This window comes from Pongo abelii, chromosome 8 (assembly GCF_028885655.2).
Source record: "Pongo abelii isolate AG06213 chromosome 8, NHGRI_mPonAbe1-v2.0_pri, whole genome shotgun sequence".
NCBI classification, from domain to species: Eukaryota; Metazoa; Chordata; class Mammalia; order Primates; family Hominidae; genus Pongo; species Pongo abelii.
Genome location: NC_071993.2, coordinates 20,877,835 through 20,901,571, shown reverse-complemented (window position 1 = coordinate 20,901,571; position 23,737 = coordinate 20,877,835). Strand labels below are relative to the sequence as shown.

At 37.4% G+C, this 23,737-nt stretch overlaps 1 protein-coding gene across 4 annotated transcripts in view; it reads left to right on the top strand.

The window, feature by feature from the left end:
* Positions 1 to 16,830, top strand: part of NEBL (nebulette) — a 518,729-nt gene extending 501,899 nt beyond the window's left edge. For all 4 annotated transcript variants that reach the window (XM_054522031.2, XM_054522030.1, XM_054522032.1 and 1 more), the window contains 2 exons: positions 9,499 to 9,605; positions 10,883 to 16,830. In XM_054522031.2, the coding sequence (XP_054378006.1) occupies positions 9,499 to 9,605; positions 10,883 to 11,059 (284 nt within the window). In that variant the 3' untranslated portion in view covers positions 11,060 to 16,830. The remainder of the gene's footprint in view (positions 1 to 9,498; positions 9,606 to 10,882) is intronic.
* The last annotated feature ends 6,907 nt before the right edge of the window (positions 16,831 to 23,737 follow it).

Genomic DNA, 23,737 nt, shown 5'->3' with positions numbered 1-23,737 from the left:
CATGTGCGCACAGACATATACCATATGGATTTTGTGCCATGAGAATAATTATTAAAGACTCTATAATTTGGGGAAGAAATTATTTTCTTTTCCTTCACCGACAATCCTGCTTATATTTGTGGTTTGAATTATAGTTACAACTTGGAGAGTTTATCCTAAGAGAGCTAAAATGAGAAACAAATCTGAGGGAAAAAAATGGAAGTGGCAATTCGAATCTAAATGTAGAAGTAAATGGGCTAGATTATTCTGAAGTAAAATAGCAGAAATTCTAACATCTAAAGCTATCTAGTTGTATTTAAGCCATATTATGGTTTAGCTCAGTTCTGTCAGAACATTTGCAGACTAATTTTTTCTAGAGAAAAAGCAGTTGGCTTCAAAATCAAAATGTACTGATTTTCTTGGTTTTTGAGGCTAATTAAGTTTAACTGGTGGAAAATTAAAAATACAACTAATGTTGTGTGTTTTTTCAATATTTAGGAACGGCAGATTCCCCAAAATAATATTTTAGAGAAATTCTTTTTTTTTTTTTTCTTTTTTGAGACTGAGTTTCACTCTTGTCGCCTCAGGCTGGAGTGCAATGGTGCAATCTTGGCTCACTGCAACCTCTGCCTCCTGGGTTCAAGTGATTCTCCTCAGCCTCCTGAGAAGCTGGGATAACAGGCACCCACCACTGTGCCCTGCTAATTTTTGTATTTTAGTAGAGGTGTGATTTCACTGTTTTGGCCAGACTGGTCTTGAACTCCTGACCTCAAATGATCCACCCACCTCAGCCTCCCAAAGTGTTGGGATTGCAGGCGTGAGCCACCATGCCCAGCCTAGAAGTTCTCATTTGAAACAACTAAGTCAAATATATCAATGAAATGCTGCATATGTAGTTTAAAAAGTACAAAGTACGTATGTTTCCTTTTGCAGTTCACAGGCAGTAAAGAATCTTTAATTCATTAATATTTAAGGAATATTATAAACCTGGTTATTTATATTTAGGGAAGAAAATGGTTAAAAATCTTCTGGAATTAATTGTATCTTCAACTAAATCTTTCATATGTTGGTGGCAGCATTGCTTATTCTAATACTGATGGTGGGAGGTCTTTTTCAGGCAGCGTTGTACACAGTGACTTTGAAGATTGTTAGGTGCCATCATTATGCAGCCGTTGTCACTCAGTGGGAATGTGGTTGAAGTCACATTAGGCGACGTGATATTGAACATAGGCTTGAAATTTATCATACAAGATAAGGCGACTAAATATTTGCCCTGGATAAAATATGTTGGTATTGGCAATGGCAAAAAGAAACAAAAATTAAACAGACACACACACACACTGCACACGCACATGCACACACTCTCTGTCTCCCCAGAGACCTGTCAGATGCTAAAATGACTCTTACAATAAATCTAAAAGTCATTGCTTCAGAAATGATGCTACCTTGATTTTGCTTTTCCAAAAGTGGATGAATTGCTGTTTCTATGATTTCTTCCAGAGATGTTTTAGCATACCTCATCAACCACATACACATAAACTTCTGGTTGGTTGTTTACCACACATATACACACAAATTAATGACAAATAGAGTAACCTCTATGAGCCTAACAAGCCTGGCTGGCACATATCCCGTGCATTTAAACTCATTTTTCTTTACCTTTCCCTCTTTCTCAGGAAGGGTTGACTGCCTCCTTTTCAAACTTCAGATCCAGTCTTCTTACTCCTAGAAGCTCCTCTGCTCAACATGCCATAGTGCCCTTACACTTTTCTGAATTCACAGTGGTTATTTTGAAATTAATCTCACACTGTTTTGTCATTTCTTGTGTAATAATTTGGGTTTAGTATAGTCAAGAGTTTGGGTTCCGAAGTCAGATTTTTGGCATTAAATTCTGGCTCCCCCTTATTTCTGATATTTGACCAAATTACTTAATCTGCTAACCTTCAGCTCCTTTGTTGGTGAAAAGAAGATTGTGGTGACAATTACACCAACTAAAGCATGCGACATGCTAAGTGCAGGGCTGGAACATTGTAAGGAAGCAAACCGAACATCCCAAATTGCCTGAGACTAAGGATGTTCCTGAAAAGCAGAACTTTAAGAGCTAAACTAGTAAAATCTTGAGCTAACAGGGTTGTAAGCATCTTACTTATATTATTAAACTTTTATTGTATGCAGATTCTGTATTCCTGGGGAAGTAGAGTCTTATGTTACCTCTTTCCCCCACTAACTTTCACAGGGGTATACACCTGAGTGCTTAAATACTTTTATGTAGGTTGCATTTTCTTATAAAGATTTGCAGGTTGCACAGTATGAATATGCTTAATGTCAAACAACTGTACACTTAATGATTAAAAGGATACATTTATGGTATGTATATTTCACCACAATAAATAGATTTGCAATCTTTAATGATGGCAATAATTGTTTTATCACTATAAATGTATGTATTACTGTAGTATGGTCAGCAGTAAGCAGGATACAGTATATACTATAAACAGGATATATTACAGGAATGGTAATAAAATTTAGCTAAAACTAGAAAATTAAAACAAAGAAAATATGAGAGTCTAGAAGAAGAGAATTGATTATTAGGATCCTAGCATTGGCTTGAGAGAGGATTTTTGATTTTGCAAAGACATTTTAGGCTGTACACTTCCTCCTTCCTCTCAGCTGATGCCCGCCAGGTCCTGCTCTGCTCCGCCCCAAGGAAATGGGGTCCGCTTCCCCTCGCCTCATGGCACTGGCTTTCCCAGGAATGTTGCACGCTAACCTCCAAATTATTCTACAATGAGCTTTCTCTTGACTTGGATTTCTTCCTGCAGTCCCAGGCTGCTTCCCGAGGCCCAGGTTCAAACATTCGCCTCCACAGATATTGGAAACAAAGCACTGGGGGAAAAGAGGGAATTGGGGAGTAGCATGTTTCAAATAGAGCCGCATATGCCCCTAAATTCCTGTCAAATGGGGGCGAATGAAGCCCGCCAGTTCAGTAGGTCTGCATTGTGGCTGTTCATTTGAAAAAACAAGACACCAGCCAGGCACAGTGGCTCACTCCTGTAATCCCAGCATTTTGGGAGGCCAAGGTGGATGGATGGCTTGAGCCCAGGAGTTTGAGACCAGTCTGGGAAACATGGGAAAACCCCATCTCTATGAAAAACACAGAAAAATGAGCTGGGTGTGGTAGCATGCACCTGTAGTCCCAGCGACTCGGGAGGCTGTGGTAGGAGGATTGCTTGAACCTGGGAGATGGCGGCTGCAGTGAGCTGAGATGGCATCACTGCACTCCAGCCTGGGTGGTGACAGAGCCAGATCCTGTGTCAAAAAAAAAAAAAAAAGAAAAAAGAAAAAAGAAAAATAAGACACCATTATGCAATTTCCTTTACCGCCACCCTAGATTCTGATTTATTATAATTGGTGTGGGGGACCTGAACATCATATGCAGTCAGGGTTGAAAACACTGCAAGTAACTGATTCTTCCTCTGTCCTCAGTCCTTAGTCTCCTGTCCTTCCTTTCCAGGGTTTGTTGCTCCTGCTGAAACTGAAGATTTAACATATAAAACAGTAATGACTGCTTTTATTTTTAAATGATCCCCAAAGCTTGAGCTTGATTATTTTGTATCACGATGATTAGGCATGTCTTTAAAACTTGGTGGTTTTAACTCAATTATAGAGCACTTCATTTTTATGTTGAAGTCTGTGTATTCTTAGTTTATTATGCAGTAAGCCTGTTTCTTCGGCAGTTCCGTATTCAGAGCTTATAATTAAGAATCTGCAAACTAAAATCTAGAGGCAATCTGGCTTGCTTCTGTATCCTGCAGGGAAGGAAAAGGGGTTTCTGTAGTGCTAAGAATCCTTTCAGATTAAAAAATAGCATCTTGTTTCTAGATTGCATATAAACTTTGTGGACTTAGCTCCCACTTACGGCTTGTGATCAGATGTGAATAGGACTTGAGGCTTTGACATGAAACTCTCAGTGACACGTGTAAGAGCAATTTGAGCAGAAAGGTCCATACCATGGCCCTATGTTATAACCAAGCAGCACAGCCACCTTGCTCATGGACTAGAGAGGAATTTTTTTTTTTTTTTTTTTTTTTGGAGACAGAATTGTTTTGCTCTTGTCACCCAGGCTGGAGTGAAAAGGCATGATCTCAGCTCACTGCAACCTCCTCTTCACAGGTTCAAACAATTCTCCTGCCTCAGCCTCCCAAGTAGCTGGGATTACAGGTACCTGTCACCAAGCCCAGCTAATTTTTTGTAATTTTAGTAGAGTTGGGGTTTCACTATGTTGGCCAGGCTGGTCTCAAACTCCTGAGCTCAAGCAATCTGCCTGCCTCGGCCTCCCAAAGTGTTGGGATTACAGGAGTGAGCCACCGTGCCCGGCCAGGACTAGATAGGATTTAACTAGGATCTAGTTCATTATTTAATACTTACTTCAAAACTAGCAGCATAGTCATACTTTCTCTTTTAGCAATTCCTCTCTGATTGTCTAAATAGGGGTTCTTTGTCCTAAAAAGAAAAACAAAACCTCATTAAGTTGACGTACATTAGCTGATAAAACAGTAGTCAAGTGTTAGAAAATATGACAATAATTGCATTGTATCCTAGACTTTTTATTGGGAAATTTCTGAATGATGATTTTCTCCCTTTTTCTGGATTTTTTCAAAAAGTAAGCCCATAGAAAAAAACCCAAATTATTTTCTTTTTTCACATTACATCTATAGTTAAAGTACTATTTTTTTTTCTTTTTCTTTTTCTTTCTTTCTTTCTTTTTTTTTTTTCTATTTGGAATTTGGCCATCGACTGTATCTCTATAGTCATTGAGGGGCCTTCAAAACCTTCACCTTTTCTTTGATGACTTGAAACCTTAACTGTGGCTTCACTACACAAATAATTTTTCTGCTGCCTTCCTGTTCAATCTCTCAGCCTCTGTTGTATTTTGTTCTGTAAAGTGGGAATGGTATCTGTTTTAGATAATTGTTGCAGTAATTAAATGACGGCATACAAAGCACCATGCACACCAAGGACACTTAATCATATTCTCTTCTTTCACGCACTCTGCGTACGTCCCCCACAGTGAACTTTTTGAGTACTCTTCAACGTTTCTTCTGGGTACATTTCTTCCTTTCATTTACTGTAATCTTTGTGTATTTACATATATTTCCTCTTTTTTCCAGTTTCAGATTTGGTGAGCCTCTTAAAATGTTCTTATCAGGGTGCAGTGGCTCACGCCCATAATCCCAGTGCTTTGGGAGTCTGAGACAAGAGGGTTGCTTGAGACTGGGAATTTGAGACCAGGTTGGGCAGCGTAGCAAGATCCTGTCTGTAGGGAAAAAAAAAAAATCAGCTGGACATGGTGGCATATGTCCAGCTACTTGGGAGGCTGATCACTTGAGTCCTCAGGAGGATCACTTGAGTCCAGGAGTTTGAGGCTGAAGTGAGCTGTGATCATACCACTACTCTACAGCCTGGGTGACAGAGTGAGACCCCATCTCAAAAAACACAAACAAACAAACAAAACTTTTCTTCCTCCCTTTTCATCTTCTCTTTTATGATCTTCACATGTATTCACTTCTTTATCTTGGTTTTATCTCTTTCCATTTTAATAATAAACATTAAACAGAAAATAGCCTATCTGTGGAAGTACTTTATTGTACAGTAGAAGAGGCATTTTGATATTATAAATATCGTAGAATATTCTAAATAGAGCCTGAAATGCTTAGAGCTTTAGTCAGCTTCTAGATCTTTGGTCAATAAATCTTACCAATGTGAAGTGAAAGTTGAGGCACACTTCTGTGTATTTTCATTGACTTAGTATAACTGAAACTATTATTTGTGGCTTTAATGTTGTTGACATAAAACAACCTGTCAAACTCAAACTCTTTGGTTAGAAAAGCCATTGTCCCCCATTTTTAGCAATGCTAATGGTGTCTGATTACTAGTTTAATAAACAGGGCGCTATGCTTTTACTCTTTGATTAAAAAGCCCTTGTTTGTTGCCAAATTAACCTAACATCTTACTTTTTAAAAATCCTTTGATTCCACATGTTCATGGAAGAAATCTCATACATGGAATAGCTATCTTTCAACCAAATTCTCAGTGAACCCAATGTAAAGCCATGGCTTTAGATTTCGTTTTGCTTGTTTTATTTACCTAAGTTTCCAAAAAAGGCATTCTTGTAGCATAACAATAGAAAAGCAGTGTTTATGCCTCTTCTTAAATTGCCATTTGCTTTTACTAAGTTGATTTCTTTAGGCTTTCAATTATGTTTGTCTTTTTTTTTTTTTTTTTTTTGAGACAGAGACTCCACTCTGTCGCCCAGGCTGGAGTGCAGTGGCATGATCTTGGTTCATTGCAACCTCTTCCTCCCAGGTTCAAGTGATTCTCCTGCCTCAGCCTCCTGATTAGCTGGAATTACAGGCACACACCACCACGCCCAGCTAAGTTTTTGTATTTTTAGTACAGATGGGGGTTTCACCATGTTGGTGAGGCTGGTCTTGAACTCCTGACCTCCAGTGATCTACCCACCTCTGCCTACCAAAGTGCTGGGATTACAGGTGTGACCCATCAGAATTCAGCCAGACGGCAGATGAGAATAATCAATAAAGGCATGAAGATAAACTGCAAGGGCTAGATAGATGGCTTATATTTACTCCCAAGTTTCTTATTCTAAACTCTCTTCCCTGCTCTCTCCAACATATACACATTTAGGACTAATACATTACTTTCTTTTCTTGCTATATTTGACAGTAGCACAGGTTCCCTTTGAAAGTCAGATATAAGTAAGGAGTAGGCATAAATATACCTTGTGTGTGTGTATATATATATATACACATATCTATACATATATATACACATATATCTATACATATATACATATGTGTGTGTGCGTGTGTATATATATGTGTGTGTATATATATGTGTGTATATATGTGTGTGTGTGTGTATGTGTGTGTGTATATATATATATATAAATATATAAAATTTGAGATAAGGTTGCTCTCTGTCACCCAGGCTGGAGTATAGTGGTGAGATCACATGGCAGCCTTGACCTCCCAGGTACAAGCAATCCTCCCACCTCAGCCTTCCAAGTTGGTGGGATCACAGGCATGCACCACCACACACAGCTGTTTTTTTATTTTTATTTTTTAGTAGAGACAGAGCCTTGCTGTGTTGCTCAGGCTGGTCTCAAACTTCTGGGCTCAAGCAGTCCTCCTGCTTTGGCCTTCCAAAGTGCTGGGATTACAGGTGTGAGCCATCATACCCAGCATACTTATTTTTCAAAACCAAAATGAGAGAACATTGTTAAGCAACATTCTTGAATTGTCAGTACTTAACGGGCACTAAGCTGGGACTGTGATGTAGAAACTAGGTGAACCTAAATGTATTACAGAGTGTGAGATAGCCTATTTTCCCAAATTTTTCAGTGTCCATTCCTGAAAGTTTTTCCTAAACATTTAAAGATGGCTGTGCTTACCTCTACACATCAAAGCTTAAAGTTCATAGTTAAATGGTATAACAATGAATTAGAATTTAATTTTTATAAATTTACAGAGATGTTTATATTTAATCTTTCAAACTTTACAAATAGATTCAAGTAGTAATTAATGAAGGCATGAGTTGTTTAAATGGTTAAAAACCAGAGTAAGACTAACAGTCTGGGGTATGCAGCCTGAATCATTTAATTGGAAATACCCTGAGTAGCCAGTGCCATTTCGTTAATTGGGTAGAAGGCCAGGTGCCCAGGACCCTCGGTGCTCCAGGATAGCAATTGTTTTTGTCACCCGTTTTCTTCCTGGCATGCCTTGAACATAGTGGACAGTAATAATTATTGTTACCATTTGTGAAGGCTTACTATGTGCCAGGAAATGCAGTGTGCTCTGTGCACACATTAACTGATAAATATTTGCTGAGAGCAGAGACAGTGAATGAATCAATGGTCAAGGCTTCCAGATTCTAATACATAGAAAAGCCTCCCTGCTCAGCTAATTAATTGGACCTGGAGATCTATGGGAATTTCATTCTTTTTTCTTCGTGAGTGGATTTTGACAATATCCTTAACATCTGTTGACATCAAATATTTAAATTTTGTTGATGATGTTAAAAAGTGTTCTTTTCTGAAGTATTTGATATTTAATAATGTTTTAATGACTTTGCAATATACTGTAATTCAAGTGGAGATCTTGGCAGTTTCTCTTTGGTCCCCTATCTGGACATTAAGCATAATTTGTAATAACTTTATAAGATAAATTCACTCAAGAACTATTTTAAAAAACTCCCCTTTCAATCTAATATAATTATCATCTGGAGAACATATTGAATGATTTGTAATTTTCTGATGATTAAACTTCTTTAAGGTATTGATGATCTCACTTATTAGAGTGAATTTTCTACTTATAAAATTTTAATTATTCATAACACTCAGAATTAAATCTTTTTTATTATAAAAACTGTTCTGAATAAATCAACCCATTATAATTACTTTATATACGCCACCTGATTAAACAAAAATGGCAAACTATTATATATTTTATAGCACATATGACTATAAGTTTTACTAATGTAGCATATAAATTATTCAAAAGACAATGAAGGGCATGCTACGAAAATACCCTCATTTATAGCTCATGTTTCTGGTCACAGATAACTTAAACACATTCACAGAGAAACACACAAGCATATGTCTGCTGATACTGTGGGATTTTAAAATCTAGCTTCTGTGTTGGCTTCTCTAGAATTCCGAGTTCTTCAAAACAGGAACTATGCCTTTTCAGTGTCATAATTAGTGGTTTGGAGAGCACATACTAAATGAATACTATTTTGATACTTTTTTAATATAGAAGAATAATGTTTATGAAATTCTTTAAGGATTTGGTTTCTCAGGCTTTTGTAACATATTTAGCTGACTTATTTAGCCTTGATAAGTCAGCTGAATATCACTTCTTCATAAAATAAAGACTTCATATATTCTAAGTAAATGTTTCTTTAAAGGGTATGGACTTTTTGTTAACTACTGAACAAACGTTTTGCTAAACATACGTTATGTTTGCCATCTTTGTAAAAGTAACATTCAGCTGTATGTCTTGAAATATTGACAGTATCTGTTATATGAGAAATACCCTGTGAAAACATTTATACTCTGTCATTAAATTCCTTTAAAATTCTTATTTTTCTTTTGGAAAATGCCTAAAAGGATCACATGGTCGAATAAAAACATGATTTCATTAAGGGGGTATGAAAAATTTTTGTTTATGTTTTTAACATAGCATCTACAATAGAGCAACAAGAATATTTAAAGTATATTTAACTGCATGCTAAGCTGAGTTTCTTTATGTGTCCCTAATTACTAAGATTTCTACTAATCTAGAGATCACTTATAACAATGCAACTTAAATTTTACAACACTGAAAAGGCATTTTGTTTCAGAAGCTTCTAGCAGAGCATAACATCACTCTGAGGGCTTGGTATGGGTATTTCGAGGCTAGCTTTAAGGAATCTTTGTGTGTGTGTATGTTTAACATGCAGCACCTGTTCTTCCCGGAGCCTATCAGCAAAGCCATTCCCAAGGCTATGGCTACATGCACCAGACCAGTGTGTCATCCATGAGATCAATGCAGCATTCACCAAATCTAGTAAGTGTCCATTTGATACGTTCCTCCTTATCTGGTCTTCCCATTTCCCCTCAAGCATGTAAATACATGTGGAATAGAGTTGAATTGAATATTGGGTATTTTCATTTAAAGATAAATGATGATGTGTTGCCATTTATACAACTCTTTTGAAGGAAGCAAAAAACTTACAGAGGTAAACTGTTGAGAAAGGAAGGCATTAATAAGCATTATATAAAACAATAAAACATACAAAGAATCTACCACTACAGTATCCTAGTTGTTACTTCATGATTGGTACTAGCTGATTATGATCTTTACTCAGGCCTTAGGAGCACGGGTATTTGATGGTTGTATTTACAAGTTCATCTTAATCAAAATGAACACAAAAGCCTAAATTATGTGGCCAAAATATATCTTCAAATCCCCCATTGGAAATCTTGAAGAACTGGTTCATATATTCAGTGTAAAACTTGGAAGAAGTGTTCAACATTTGCTAGTTATACTTGGCTTCTCATGCAGAAATTTCTTCTATAAGCCTTCAACATAGTCTCTTGGTCTTTGCCTCAACACCTAGAAAACTCTTCTACACTGTCCGGTAACTTGAATCGTTCTAAAATTCTTTGGGTCCCAGCCATGTCCTCAGTCTGTGAATGTACTTGATTTTGAGATTGTCTGATGTTGATGTTAGCTAAATGCTTAGCCTTAAACAAAACAAATATAGGAAAACTCATTATAATCATAATATAATAAGTACAATTGAGTATGTACCTTAGCATTCAGGACACTTACATGCTAAATTTCTCTCACAGTGATACAGAAACCTATATAGTGAGTATATTATGGGTTTTTTCTTTCATTTGTTTTACATAGTTTTAAGAGGAAATGAACATTTTTAGCATCAACTTAAGAAAAGTACATTGCCAGGAGAGATTTGGACTTCTCTGACATATGACGAGTTTTGTTCTCTGAAGAATATGAAATCATGTATTATCTAAGGTTTCTGGGGTTATATGAAGTTGGGGGGAACTTGGCTTTATTATTTCAAAGCCTACTTTTTGATGGGCTAGCTGTCGTATTTAGTGACTTTTCTATCCCTCTTCCACAAATATTAAGCTATTTGCTAGACTAGTAAACTTGAGATCAGCACAATGAGATGCTAGGTTTACAGATTTCCAGAGATACATGTGTTTGAAAACATTCCTAATAGTTACTTTATGTGTGGGTCAGTGTGTTGTGATTGGAATTTGTGGCTGTAGCTATTTTGGTATTCATTGTATAATCCCTTCTTCCTTTCTCAGAGGACCTACCGAGCCATGTACGATTACAGTGCCCAGGATGAAGACGAGGTCTCCTTTAGAGACGGCGACTACATTGTCAACGTGCAGCCCATTGATGATGGCTGGATGTACGGCACAGTGCAGAGAACAGGGAGAACAGGAATGCTCCCAGCGAATTACATTGAGTTTGTTAATTAATTATTTCTCCCTGCCCTTTGAGCTTTATTCTAATGTATCCCAAACCTAATCTTTTTAAAAGATAGAAGATACTTTTAAGACAACTTGGCCATTATTTTACAATGATGTATCCTTCCTTTGACAATTAGACACACAGGTACCAGAAAGAAGGAATGACCTCTGGGCTGAAAACAGCAGCATTTTCAGTAATTACTACAAACAAAAATCATTGTGTCTGGACACCTGGTGCTGCTAATTGTGTTCATGGTTTCCTTTGATTGGCTATTGAACCCTTCTGGGAAATGTATTTTTGTAGACTTTAATAGAGATGTTGATTGTTCCATAAATGTAGCGTGTATATGAAACTTCTTAGCTGTCACTTTGGAATCACCCCAAGCCAATTCTCTTAACTCAGTAATGCAGCCAATAATTTAAAACCCGTTTTGCTTTTGAGTCATGAGGCAATTTCCAATATTAGTGAAAATTGCCCAATATAATAAGTGTAAACAGTGGCAGAAGGACAGTCTGGTTAAAATTATATTGACTGGTGGCCTTAGGGATCTAGAAACTTCTACTAAACAGAGAAATTTCCTTGTTCCCTAGGCTGACTGGGATCTATTTATTTCTCATTTGTACCAAGGCATCTTCTACTCTCCATTTATATTCTATGGACCCAAGTCTATGCTCAGTTCCACAGAATGTCAGGACCAAATAACTTCACAGCTACTCTGCAAAGGGCAAATTATAATGTCATTGATATAATTTCCCTAGTAGCGTTTACCCTGTTGCATGTCATGTAGATTCAAGCTTCTGTAACATAGGCAGCTGCACTGCGCGTTCCTATTATTGAAGCAAAAAGGGTGACTGATACCTAAAAGCCCTTTCTTCCTCTAGTCGCCAGCTCATCAGAAAAACATACTTTGAAAAGATGCTTGAGATTTTCCTGCTGCATTGCACTCTAGTTTTGAAGGATTTACACCTTAGGAAATAACATGTATACTCTAGTAAATAAGCGATTTAGGTGTTCCATTGAACAGCTTTGATTAACTTAATGCCACCATTGATTTCAAAGTGAAGAAAATGTAACAGAAGCCAGTGAAGCAATGGAAGCTGGAGTGTGACTGGAAAAATACTCAGCAAACAAAGTTATCAATTCCATACAGAGATGATCTGGTATCTTCTCTTGGAAAATGGTATTCAAATTCTGGAATGGAAATCTAGCCACCAAAACTGGTTAATCAAAAGATGTCCTTTTCCATTTTTTGGCTTTTATTTTCTAAATCATCTTTAAGGAAATGAAACAGGAATGTCATCAGAGATTTTTCAGTACAGGCCCAAGAGCCTGTTCTCTAAGAAAGAAATTGTTGCCATGTTTTGATTTTCAAATAAGTGACTTTGCAGGCTTTTGCTAGCCCTTGCTGGTGGGTCTTGAAATTTCATCCAGAGCCTGCAGTGAAGGTCACCAAGCCACTGGCACCCATCAGCAACCCTGTGTTTTTCTGATTGTGCCCTTTACTGTGACCTGCAACAGGGCAGCATTCATTTAGGGTCTGACTTCACAGTTATGATAAAACTGAAAAGCAAAATTGCAAAAAAGTACTAAAATGTATGGGTCTTGGGGATATCTGCCTTATACATGATATTCAAGGAAATTAACAAAACATCCTGTAAAACATCTTTTAAGGAAACGTTTACTAGTCCAAAGGCCAAAGCTTAATTTATTTACACTTTAGAAAAGTTAGCACATGCTTTTGAAAATCTGTGATTTCATTTTATTAGGCTAAAAGAGTAAATAAGCTTTATTACACTGAAGCTGCATCTATATGTCACTGACATAAAGTTGAAAAAATAAATGCAGGCAAATAACTAGAGACTTCTTTTAAGGGGGTTTGGCTGGTTTTCTCTCACTGAAATGGCCAGTCGTGATTAAAGTGATAAAACCCCGTATCTGTTTTAGTATATTGTGCACAAACCTACAAAAATAAACTGAACTTGCAATATTTTTGCAAAAAAATCTGTCATTAAAACTGAGGATAAAATAACTGCTCAATTTTATTTTACTAAGTATATATTTACATTTCACCCAGGCAGGCCATTTTCTTTTGTGATTATAAGAAAGGGTAGTTGTTGATTAAATTTTCACACTAAATGTAGGACAGGTACAATTTTGGATAAATAGCACATTTATAGGAACCGCAATGAAAACTGACTTGAAATAATGCTTGTAATCAGGAAAGTAATTTCATCCACCAGTTTCAAAACCAGATTGACTGAGCATAAAAGTCAATACATATTTGAGGAATAAGTCTCCTAAAATTTTAAGCTTCACGTAATAATGTTTGCATAGCAAAATATTTCTGCTTCAAGCCTTTAGGAATTAAGATCTGATCAGAATTTACCTAGAGGGTAGTTGTTTTACAATGAAGACTAAAACTGAACAAGATGTTGCATGCTCTTGAGGCCATAATTTGTTAGTGTTGGCAGTTGTTAATAAAGCTTGTCAGGATGTTAAGCATCTCAGGAGAAATATTGGAAAAATATATGTATAAAACCAAAGTGCTATTTTTAAAAGCATCATTTAAAAAAAATTACATGCCTGAACAACTTTTCCACTTTCCACATGCTTCCCTCCCACCTTCAATTTGGCAACAAGTATCTCGTGCATGAAGCTGACAGCTAAAGAAGATTTTAAAAATTGAGTTAAAGATGACTGTGTAAATGTCCAAGCAGAGAGAGCATGCACCTGCCTTTCTAAAGTTTGATGTGTTCTCAAGCCTGACAGAAGCACAAGGAACAGTTTGATACACTTTTAAAAGGTTCTGAAAACAAAGCTGTATAGGGATCCCCTTTCTCTTGAGCAAAGTATAGCAACAGAATATATTGCTTTTGTTGTAAGCTTTTGTAGTACATGTTTTTACTAATAATTCTTGTTCTCTAGAAAGCTTTCTATTTCTAACCTATGGCAAAATGAATCCTTCATGTCTTCTTGTTATTGTTTACACACTTGCAGTGTAGCCCAGTTTGAAATGTTTATCTGGTTATCAACTGTCCATGGAGGAGGCTCTTGAGGGTCCCAGGTCTCCTCGACCTCCATACACCACACAGGCATTTGTAAGCACAGTTTCCACAAGCACCTTGTAGGAATATGGATAAGATTAGACCAGCCCCTCTCTGTCCACTGGGTTTATTTCTTGAAGAAGATGCAGATCTGGTTTTTCCAATGTGCCACAGTCTTTCCTTATCCTCTCCGTGCTGAGCTTGACAACACTCTGGGAATGAGGAACAATACTTTTTCTAAAAAGATAGTGGAAGTTCAAGGGATGTACCTCTTTTTCAGGTTCATCCATCTCCAGTGGAATGTTTTCAATAAAAGATGAAGAAAATGTGTATGATCTTTAATAACACATCCCTATAGAAAGTGGATAAAAGATATACCAAAACTATAATACAGATATATACAAATATAGGTGCCTTTTTGATTACTCTTGTTTGTCTAGTATGGTCTTGGAAAGAAAACCAAGCAAGCAAGTTGCTGCCTATTCTATAGTAATATTTTATTATACATGATTGATATTTTTGTGGTAGGGAAGTGGGATGCTCCTCAGATATTAAAGGTGTTAGCTGATTGTATTTTATCCCTAAAGATTTAGAACTTTAGAAAATGCCGACTTCTTCCATCTATTTCTGAAAGGTTCTTTGTGGATTTATGTAGAGATGAGCTATATAAACATTAACCTTAGATTTGGGATTTAAAATGCCTGTTGTAAGATAGAATAATTATGAGGCTGGATTCACTACGCAAGATGAACTTCACTTCGTAAATTAATTATACCTTAGCGATTTGCTTCTGATAATCTAAAAGTAGCTAGATTGTGGTTGTTTTGGGTAAGGTGATATGGAGGTGGGAGAGCTTTTAGTTAAGTAAGAAGCTATGTAAACTAACAAGGATGCTAAAATAAAAGTCTCTGAAGTATTCCATGCCTTTTGGACCCTTTCCTCGCAACTAACTGTCAACTATTGATCAAAAAAGTCAAGGCATTGTATGTTGCTTCTGTGGTTATTATTCCATGATGCTTAGACTACTTGAACCCATAAACTTGGAAGAATCTTTGAGCAAATTTTCTCAGTTGTCTGTATGACTTCAGTATATTCCTGGGAATGCCATAGGATTTTTTGTGTTTGATACATGGTATCCAGTTTGCATAGTATCACTTCTTTGTAATCCAGTTGCTGTTAAGAATGATGTACTTTAAAGGAAAAGAGAAAACTGCATCACAGTCCCATTCTCCAGTGTCCATGTAATGAATTACTGAGCATTTAGGAAGCAGCACCAAGTGTATTACAGGCATGATGTGAAACTTGATATTTGACCTGTGATCAAAATTAAACCATTGTGCAGTTTGGCTTCTATTTGCTTCAAAATATGTAGAATTGTGGTTGATGATTAATTTGCGAGACTAACTTTGAGAGTGTAACAGTTTTGAAGAAAACATTGAATGTTTTCCAAATGAAGGGGCTTCACGGAATGTTACAATGTTACTAATATAATTTGGCTTTTGTTATGCAAATTGTTAACACCAGCTATTAAAATATATTTTAGTAGAAATGCTTTAATTCATATTCTTTTCCTCTACACTGTGAATCTTTAAGCCTTGGTGGACTAGAGCAACATCGTGCTGCCCAAAGGACTAACCTATGCAAACTAGTTCACATTTTAGTGGATGTCGCAGTTAATGTGTAATAAGACATTATTTCCCCTGCATAATGTACAACAGCATTGAAATGACACATTAAGCCTAGCATCACATTGTATAGTACAGTCAGTCACAAACCCTTCAAGGCTACCCTAATCATTAACATTAATATTTGTTTAAAAGCAAATCACTGATTTATCTATTGAAACTACTTGAATGATGGCAAACCAGGAATGACAGATGGCTGTGTCAGCAATGGCTTTAACGTGTTCCCTGCAAGTGGTCTCCTATGATAGAACTGCGTTCTCAAATGCACTCTCTTCAGGGTCTTAATATTCTGTGTTTTCTCTCTGTATTTGTAAAACATTATAACACATTAATTTCCTATCTCTACACATTTGGTTTGCTTAAATAAATGCAGGATATAAAAAAAATGGTTCACTTCTTGGCTCTCACCGTGGTTTCTTGGAGCATGGGTTGTTAGATGCAAGCAATGCACCCTAATAATACCCCAGGTCTGAGGTTTAACATGACAACTCACATCAAATCACATCAGAGGTGTGTGCTGCCTTCAGTGCATTTACACTGGTGAATCAGTCAAGATATTTTCCTCCCCCAAATAAACTTAGTTGTAAGTGATAACAATATTATGCTTTTCCAAGCTCAGTATCTTTCTGATTTTATATCAAAGCACTGCAACAATGCGTCATTGTAGTTAACTTATTTCAAGAATAAATTCCTCATATGTCCTCAATAGTACAATTCTAATTTTCTTATATTCATAAGATGAAAGAAATGGCTTGGAGCATAGAATAGAAAGTGCACAAATTGGGTACATAAAATGGGAAGAAACTCAGATTTCTCATCTAAGAAAGGCTCATTTATCACAGAACACAATTGCTTTTCTCCCCCCCCACGCTTCCCATAATTGAAAAAGTGAGTCCCTATTTTTCATTCGCATATAAATCTATGCGATTTGGATGCTAGTCTTATTGTATTATTTTGTAAAACTTTCTCTTTGGCTCATAATCCTTCCTAATTGTAAATTGATAAACTTTGCGGATAACATCTGCTCATAGAATAAACACTTCTTCCAAATATTGGATTTTCTGTTTTTTATATTCCATAAGTATGAAATGAATATTTTAGTAGTATTGTGAATCAAGCACACTGTATTTGAAATCACAAGACAGCACAGTTATTTATTTGAAGAATTCACTACATTTTTTTCCCTCTGAGATTTTTTATTTTTTCCATTCGATTATAAATTTACTCTTTGGAACCCAGGCCACAGAGGAAATGAATACCTTAGATTTTTTTTTTTTTCTGACAAAAAATAATTTAGCTTTTAAATAGGCTGTGCTTATAATTTTATTATCTTAAACATTTTTGAGGTTTTACAGGTAACTATGACATGCACATCAAACAACTTTTCTACCAAAATAAGTTTCTATAAAAATACTCATATATAATAAACTAAAAAGTAGGTAAAAGGGAAATTTTTGTTTTTTTCTTTGTATATTCTGCTTTGATATGGTTTGGCTGTGTTCCCACCCAAAATCTCATCTTGAATTGTAATCCCTGTAATCTCCATAATCCACACGTGTCAAAGGAGAGACCAGGTGTAGGTAATTGAATCACGGCGTCTGTTTTCCCCATGCTGTGCTCGTGATAGTGAGTTCTCACGAGATCTCATGGTTTACTAAGTGTTTGGTAGTTCCTCCTCTGTTTATTCTCCTTTCTGCCACCTTGTGAAGAAAGCGCCTTGCTTTCCCTTCACCTTCCACCATGATTGTAAGTTTCCTGATGCCTCCCCAGCCATTCTGAACCGTGAGTCAATTAAACCTCTTTCCTTTTTAATTACCCAATCTCAGGCAGTTCTTTATAGTAGTGTGAAAATGGGCTAATATATGCTTCTCCTACACAGAGGGATTGAATGTGAGTTTTGTTATGGCAGAAAACTGGATATGGTCCAGTTGTGAACTTTAGCTCCTTTCTGTCATTGTAAGCAAAATTCTCTTATATTTCTATTATATTTATTACATTTCTATTATATTTCTATTACATTTCTATGTAATAGAAATCTATAACATTTGTATTATATTTCTATTATATTTATATTTGGCAGCTGCAGAGTTCTAATGAAAAAAAAGCAGAATGAGAAAATGGATTCAAAAGTTGAAAAGTAAATATTAGAACCAAGAGTCTGGTTGCTGATTTTGTGTTTACGTTGTGGCATTTTAATCTTTGTAGCTTCCCCTGCCCCTCACCCCCCAGTTCCTTTTCTGTTTTGAGCAGCAAACATGAAAGGGAATAGTAAACTAAAATAGAGAAAGGGACAACATTTAAACTCCTGTTATTCCACCTGAGGAAAGAGGAAACTTTTCTGCATCCCAAATTGAGTCATCAGATTACTCTTGAAGGGAACTAGTTTCTGATTCTTAACACAAGACAGCCACACTTCTTGCCTTTTTTCCAGAGGGTTACTGTCCAAGGCTATGTGGCCCCAACTAACTTTTTCATTAATTTTTGTGGATAACCATGCTCTGTCCTACATGCTCTCACTTCCCTGGTTCCAACTGATTAGAATGAGGTGACTCTGCAGGGCTACACAAGGACTTTGCCTAACAGGGAGGGTGGTGGCTGAACCTTCTCAGATCACCCTGAAGAGGCCTGAGTTCAAGAGGGAAAGCAAGTTGGCTCTCAGGTTGTATGATTAAAAAACATAGAGAAAGAAGTCAGGAGGAAGCCTAAGCTGTGAGTAAGCAGAAAGTATAAGTAAAAGAACTCATGAAATGGGGGAAAAGATACTTAGCATAGACAGAGTAAAGTAGATGGCTGGCAGTGGAGGAGTCACAGGGCCACGGGAGAAACGGATTCTTGTTAATGGTGGCCCCTTACGAGGGAACACCAGCTCCTGTTGCCCAGGGAGTACCCACTCTCCATTCCAGGCATGCAAAGCTTGCCCACCCAGGAGGCCACCTCCTCTGCTGTCCTGTGTGCCCTTAGGGCCCCCAACAAGGCCAAATCCTACGTTCCTTTCCACACTTGTACATAAGGTTTCCTGGAGGTGCCTTTGAAAGGCTTTCTATGGCTTATAAGCAATCAGAGACTTAGACTAACAAAGCGGCCATATATATCTATTGGCACAAATTATAGGGTTATTATTTACTTATACATTTTTGGGACAGTGTCTTGCTCTGTTGCCCAAGCTGGAGTGCAGTGATGCAATTATGGCTGACTACAGCCTTGATCTCCCAGGCTCCCGAGTGGCTGGGACTACAAGCACACACCACTGTGCCTAGCTAATCTTTTTTTATTTTTTGTAGAGATGGGGTCTCACTGTGTTGCCAGAGCTGTTCTTGAACTCCTGGGCTCAAGCGATCTTCCTGCCATAGCCTCTCAAATTGTTGAGGTTACAGGCATGCTTCACCATTCCTGGCTTCATAGTTTTCATATCTGACAAAGTAAAAAAATAACATTTTGACAAGGAACAAATTTTATGGGTGAGCAGGAGAGTTGCACAATGTACCCCCCCCCCAAACAAACCACTAAATAGCAAATGTGATTGAAATGCCGATTACATTATTATATTAAAATGTCACAGAGTTGTTTTAAATTTTACTGTTTTGCTTTATGATATGTTATTTATATATCCTATCTAAAATCACTTTAGTAGTTAGAAGTTGTTTCCCCGGGCCCTGGGAAGGGCATCAATAACTAATATCAAATGAATTTCACTTTTACTAGTACATATGTACAAAGGAAGGATTTGGGGGTTTAGACAATGTTCTCACTGATTTTTGAATGTTTGGCAAAGAAGAAGGGGATAGCAGAGACCACCTTAGAGAGTGTCATAGGCTCTGATGATAAAAGCGGAGTTGTTTTAGCAGAGCTTTATTAAGAAGTACTTAATTCTTCCAGGCTTACTCAGTGACGGCTTTTGATGAAAATAGAAGAAACAGTAATTGTAATTTATTCATTTGACATATAATTATTCAGTGTTTGCTTGATTCAAGGCACGGAACACAGGCACTTTCTTCATAAAGCTTTCATACTAGTAGGGAAAGACTGACATCAAACGACTAATTATATACTTATACAATTAATTACTTAATTACAGTTTAAGAGATGTCATGAAAGGGAAGCCTAGTGTGCCCCGAGTCCTTGTAGCTGGGACCCATGAGCTGTGGACTCAGGAGGGAGGGCCTGGAAGAGTTCTTTGAGGAACTGCTGTTTGAGCCCTGAGAGCCATCCAAGTTCAGGTAAGCATGAGACACATGGGAAAATTTAGTCACCAGCAGTTAGTGACAGAAATACTCCAGTCTTCTCCCAAATTTTAATTTCAGTAGCAATGCTAGGTTTTATATTTTTAATACCATTAAATTCCTTGTGGACAAAAGTGAGTGCATGCATATGGACAAATTGATGTGTCAGCACACTCTTTTATTATTCTAATTATGACTTATTTCACTTTAATAAGATTCAGCAGGTTGCAAAGAGTTAATTATATAAACAAAGCATTACAGATGTGGAATACTTCACTTCCTTTTTTTGGATGATTGGTTATTACATAGGCTTTCCTGTGTATCCTTACTTCCTCCCTGAATATTTTGGGACAGCGTGTGCTTACTGGAGTTTATTATGGTACAGTCTGATTAAAAATACTGTGCTCTCTCATTTTAGATTTAACATATTCAGGGATTGTCATTCCCATCTAATATGTGGTATGAGTTAAATATGCTACAATACCTGGGCAACATAGAGAAAAATAACTTGCAATGCAAGAAAGTTGTTTGTAATTATTGAAAATACATCCTTGCTGTGAGGTAAGTCACAGCTTTGTTTATAGAATTCTAGCAAGAATTTTGAACACCTGCCTCCTTTAAAAGTCTCACTGTATGCTTGCACACTTTACCTTGGGCCATTTAAATTAACAATTGGGAATATTTTGGACATATTTCATTCCCATAGTCAATGCCTAACAAAATGCTTGTTGTGGAAAAACTCATTGATATTTACAAATGTTTCCTGGTTGCATGTACTTCTTTCTTTCGAAAGAAATTTTTTGGCTTCCAACAGTGCTACATAAAATGATTTCTGGACCTCTACATCTTTTTGGTATGTTGATTTTTGTAAAAATTTTTAAAAAGGTAGCTCTTATGATCTAACTATAGTGTCACACCTATATTGTAACTCAGGGTTTATTCACAAGTCGTATTTCCACTGTTTATGTTCATCTCAGTGGGACTGGGAGGAAAGGAGCCTGAAAATCTTGCAGGATAAACTTGTTTTGTGCATTTCACCTGCCAAGCCTCCTTCTAGGAGTGTCTGGGCCACAGCTCCAGCAGTTCAATGTGGCTCTTGCCTGTAACCATCCTCTAACTGGAAAAACAAGAAGTGGGCCTGGGGGGATTTTTCCATCTTCTGTGATTTATGTCCTAGAAAGACGTGGAGGTTGGGTAGGAATGGTCCCTGGGATGATTTATTTTCAAAACCGGCAAGCAAAGCATACTTATGGTATGAGAACTATAATTATATTGTTCAGCCTCTTAGGATCATTCAAAGGTTTCATGTTTGGAAAACACTAAAACATTTTCAGAGCTTTGAACAGGGCTTCTGGTCTTGATATAAGTTACTTGATTGTCACTGAGACGCTTCAATAGTAGTTTCATAATATACATAACCTTTAAGAATTTGACAGAGTCAATTTAATGATATTCATGCACAGATCAAAGAGCTGGATTATGATCCACTGGGGAGGATGGGGCTTAGCAGTAAGTAAGAAGTCTTAATGACAAAGGTGACCCTGACAGGTAAGTGATTATCTGTGGGACGGGATCATCTTTGGTAGAGAAGAGAAGGAAGAAAACATCTGAAGCCAAGGTAGACCTGAAACTCCGAATGTCTCACTTCGGTGAAAAAGTCAAAGTTTTAGCTTCAAGCGGAAATGTATCTTTCAAAATTATTTTAGGATCAGGAAGTTACTCATTACTTATTAATAATAATTATCTCAGAATCAGGAAGTGGAATCTCCGCACATAGTCCTTATTTATTTTTTCATGCCTTTGCAGTTTAGTGATGTCTCCAAAATAATGCTGCACTCTGTTTTGTAGCTTAGCCTTTCTTGATTTAGAAAGCATTAGGAAAATGCTGAAAATTGACTTCATGCATTATGGAATGTATCAAGGGATACATTCCTTGAATTTAGGATTCTATGATTCCTCAGCCATTTGTCGATTTTTTTTTTTTAATGTCTCAGAAACTTATGGAAATCAGAGGGAAACTGAGCAGACCCTCTGTTTTCTGCTGAATACTACTGAGGCAGATGAGTTTCGGCCAGCAGTATCTCTCCACTTCCAGGCACATTACTCAGACTCATGGGTTTTCAGGCAGTCGGGGAGCTTTAGTCCACCCCCATCTTCAGAAGGACATCGCATAAGTGTGCCATTTTACAGATTAGAAGACGAGGACCTGAGCCAACTGGGAACTTAGTCAAATGGCACTTGATTTGAAGGGCAGATAAAACCCCAGCTCCCCTCTCTGTCTTTTGCCGTCGTGTCCCTTCCATCCCCAACTTTGCTTCCCATGCTATACTCCAAATCTACCTAATACAGGGAGGACAGGAATGAGCGCCCATCTGAAGCTGCCCTTCTTGTTCCTTTAATGTCCCAGTAGGGTCATCAGCGCAGCTATATGCCCTGAGGAGCGTGATTCCAAGCAGTGGCCTGACTTTGATCACCCAAACCACAGCAAGGATGCTTTGGAGTAGCAGAAGTCTTGATGGAGTCTAGACTCTCCTATCTCAGGCCAGGAAGTCAGTGTCTCATTTTCTTTAAGACTCTGCAACTGCAAATTAAGATAAAAGAAGAACAAGGTCTTCACGGGATGGGTAGGAAGTCAGAATATCTTCTCCTGTCCCATGTCCAGCATTTCCTTCTCCCAAGTAGAGTATAGTATGGCGGTCTAGGCTGCCTTCTGGTCCTCTTGTAGATTAGGCAGTTAGACTGCCTTGGGACTTCTGTTTTTTTTTTTTTAGTGGTATTTTAACTTGGATTTCTTAAACATCTAATACATGTTTCTTCCACATGTGATGCTACACATGATGCCAGCAGGGCTCAGACTAGAGCCTGTAAGGCAGATTTGTGGTATGTTGCAATAGATCATCCCTTTCTCAAGTGTGTGTGCTTCATTTTTGTTCTTCCTTTTCTTTCCTTCCCATGCCATTTTTTTTTTTTTTTGAGACAGGGTCTCACTCTATCACCCAGGCTGGAGTTCAGTAGCGTGCCCATGGTTCACTGCAGCCTCAAACTCCTGGGCTCAAGTGATCTTCCCATCTCAGCTCACTGAGTAGTGGGGACTACAGGTGTGTGCCACCATGCCTGCCTGATATTTTAAAAAAATTTTTGTAGAGATAGGATCTCATTATGTTCCCCAGGCTGGTCTAGACCTCCTGGACTCAAGCAATCCACCCACCTCGACCTCCCAAAGTGCTGGGATTACAGATGTGAGCCACGTGCCTGGCTTGTTTTTCCATTTTTAAAATGATGTATTGCTTTTCTACTTAAAGTAACCCCGCCTTACTGGAGAACATTCAGAAGAGTACAGAGAAGAAAAAAAAATTACGTGGGGAGATTCATGATCAGGAATTGTGGGTGTTGATGAATATTTTTCCAGAGTATTTTTAAATACATGCGTACGTTTTTAGCAATACTTATAGAAACTTTTTGTACTTTTTACTCATTTAACATTGTATAGGAAAAATTTCTTTGATCATTAAATTATTTTTGGAAATGATTCCATCATATGGACAAATCGTCATTTATTTAACCCTCTCATTGGACATTTAGATGAAGTAGCTCAGGAATGGAAAACCAAACATTGTATTTTCTCACTCGTAAGTGGGAGCTAAGCTATGAGGATGCAAAGACATAAGAATGATACAATGGACTTTGGGGACTGGGGGGAAAGGGTGGGAGGGGTGTGATGGATAAAAGGCTACAAA